Source organism: Penaeus japonicus, unplaced genomic scaffold (genome assembly GCF_977035675.1).
Source record: "Penaeus japonicus unplaced genomic scaffold, GWHDUDI00000001_assembly GWHDUDI00000005, whole genome shotgun sequence".
In the NCBI taxonomy this organism is placed as follows: domain Eukaryota; kingdom Metazoa; phylum Arthropoda; class Malacostraca; order Decapoda; family Penaeidae; genus Penaeus; species Penaeus japonicus.
The window spans coordinates 32,910,748-32,913,247 of record NW_028234407.1 but is presented as its reverse complement, the minus strand read 5'-3'; the positions used below and the strand labels follow the sequence as shown (position 1 = coordinate 32,913,247).

General features: G+C 36.1%; 1 protein-coding gene across 34 annotated transcripts in view; it reads left to right on the top strand.

The window, feature by feature from the left end:
• Positions 1–2,500, top strand: part of rdgB (retinal degeneration B) — a 175,927-nt gene that overhangs the window by 142,852 nt on the left and 30,575 nt on the right. For 16 of the 34 annotated variants that reach the window (XR_015191064.1, XM_086537278.1, XM_043029215.2 and 13 more), the window contains one exon: positions 400–1,107. Coding sequence is in view for 32 of the 34 variants with exons in the window: in XM_086537278.1 (XP_086393404.1) it covers positions 400–1,107 (708 nt within the window). In the remaining 2 variants the exon portion in view is untranslated. Of the gene's footprint in view, positions 1–399; positions 1,108–2,041; positions 2,060–2,500 lie in introns of all 34 variants that reach the window. The other 18 variants (XM_086537291.1, XM_043029301.2, XM_086537289.1 and 15 more) reach the window with 3 other exon arrangements.

Below are 2,500 nucleotides of genomic sequence, written 5' to 3'. Positions count from 1 at the left end.
GAAGGAAAATAAAAACAAAAAGCTGGATAGATTGAGTTTACAGTTACATAAATATCCATTGCATGGGATTTAAATTGTTTTAAAAGGTTTTCATTGCCTTGCATGATTACTGATCAATGTTCAGATTAGGAATATGTCACAGGAGTGTTTAAAAAGAAAAACAAAGTGTCACATTAAAACATAGAAACATCATCACATTATGCTGTATGTCTAGTTATACCTTGGAAGTTCTTGTACAGTTCTGAAATATGTTATATAAACACATTGAAATTTAATAGATTAAATAGTATTTTGTGATATCTATTCAATATAGATATTCTCAGATATGGAATTGCTCAATTTGTTAGTCAGGTACCGTATTTTTCTCCATTGTTGATATTTATTTGAATATGTTTTCAGGTGACAGCGTAGGTGGCATCTTAGTATATGATATTCTTTGCCGTGTCCATGAGCAACACAAGTATGGGAGCAATAGCAACATTCCGGAGGGAGAGCCTCCTTCCCCGGGTCAGTACTGCAAGCAGAAGCCTTCTCCAGCACATCCTAGTTCCTCATCTCTCTCCCCTGCGTCTCCTCCATCAGGTTCTCCAGACCCTCCCCAGACCTCCTCCCCAGTCATATCTCCGTCCCCATCTATAACTGTTAGCATTGACAATGCTCTGACAAACCCCTCAGGTGATGTATTTAGTCCAACCCTAGAAACAAAGTCCCTACAATCGCCCAATAACCCTCCTACATCTTGTAGCACACCGCAACATACTGACACCATTCATTCAGCACAGACACTTAATAACCCCCAGACTCCATTGCGTAAGATTTCTGCACCTCTGCCTGTGCCAGCACCTCAAGGCCAGGCTGTTAGAAAGTGTTCAGCACCTTGCAGTGTTCCCTGTAGTAGCATTGGGACTTTGGGCAACAGGGCAACTGGAGGACCTTGTAACATGCCCACACCATCACCACCAGGGGTTTCCGCAACCTCTCCTAGTAACCCTAGTCATTCTCAACACCCTTACCACCCACATCACACTCCTGTGCATCGTTTCCATCTTCAGGGTATTTGTATCCCCCCTGATGCCCTCCTTCCTGGGCCGCTAATCGAACGAAGAGGCAAGTCCGACCTGCTCCTTTTTACCCAATATAGCATCCTGATGAGCACGCAGTTGAATTTGCAAACATTTGATGACGGGTAACCATGCCATCATATTACTAGGCAGCCCATCCCTGCATTTTGCCAGATGTAAAATCAGATTCACAAAAGACACATTATTTACAAGATATATTTGGTTTTAATAGTTTACTTGAAAACTTTTGTAAAGTCTCAGATTTAAGTAAATTTCAAATATGGATAGCCATCCTAAAATGGAAAATATGAAGTTATTATGAATGTGTAATTTATCAAGATATATCTAATCTAGATCACTGTTGCAACTTGATGATTATTTGCTTTGATGTATGATGTGTTGTGATTATATATTTTATACATTCTCCAATAGCAACAAAAAGGAAATCTTATCACCTTTTGTGAACCTGACTTTTTTTTTCCATTATTTATGTTTGGTAAGTCATAGATGAGTTTCAAGCAGCATCTTTAATGTTGAAGGCTACAGCTTTGTATTTTTAATTAGTTAAGGTTATTAGAGATGCAATACATAAAAATCATTTAATTTATGCATGTTAAAGATCCCTCTTTAGGCTGCTATCAGTTGTAATGAATATCAAAGCAATTAGACTGCTTTCATTCTTTTGGTTTACAGTAACTATAAGTTTATAGTTATAATTTGTAATATAGGACCAAACTTTTTATTCAGACTGAAGTTGGTTCATGGCCAAACCCTAGAATATTTTGAATAGAAAAAAAAAATGCTGCATGAGGTTTGACTTATACACAATTTTGCTTTTGAAGTGTAAGGCATCCGTCATTGAACTACAGCTTCTGCATGGACAGGAATGCTTAAGCTGCTTTATATCAGTTGCACTGATATGAATAATTAGTATTGTTAAGTTGTTTCTAATTATTTCAAAATCTTATTTTTCCTTACAGTTTTCCTTTCACACAAAGGTACAAGTCTGGCATTTGCCTTTTTTTCTTTTAATGTGTTTAAAATATATGCTAAGTATTTGTAAAAATTTGTATTGGTGTAATTTAAATATTGATTTGTTTTTCGATAATTAATCTCTGATAATTATAGATTTGTGTATTAAATTCTGCTAATCCTAAAGTTCAAGTCTTATAAGTAATTATCATTTGCATTTGTTTTCTATTATTATTAATTAAAATCTATATTACTATAAATACTCAAGAAGTATATAAGCAAAGATTTCTAAATATCTCATATTTATGCAAATTCTGATCTGCTCTTGGAAGAACAAGCATAAATGCAGTTCACTATGTTTAATGTTAACCCCTTAACGACGGGTGACAAGATATCATGTCAAGTGGTGGCAGCTTCAGCCACTGGGGACAAAATATTTCGTCCGGGCTATCCTCCTGGCCAGTGCG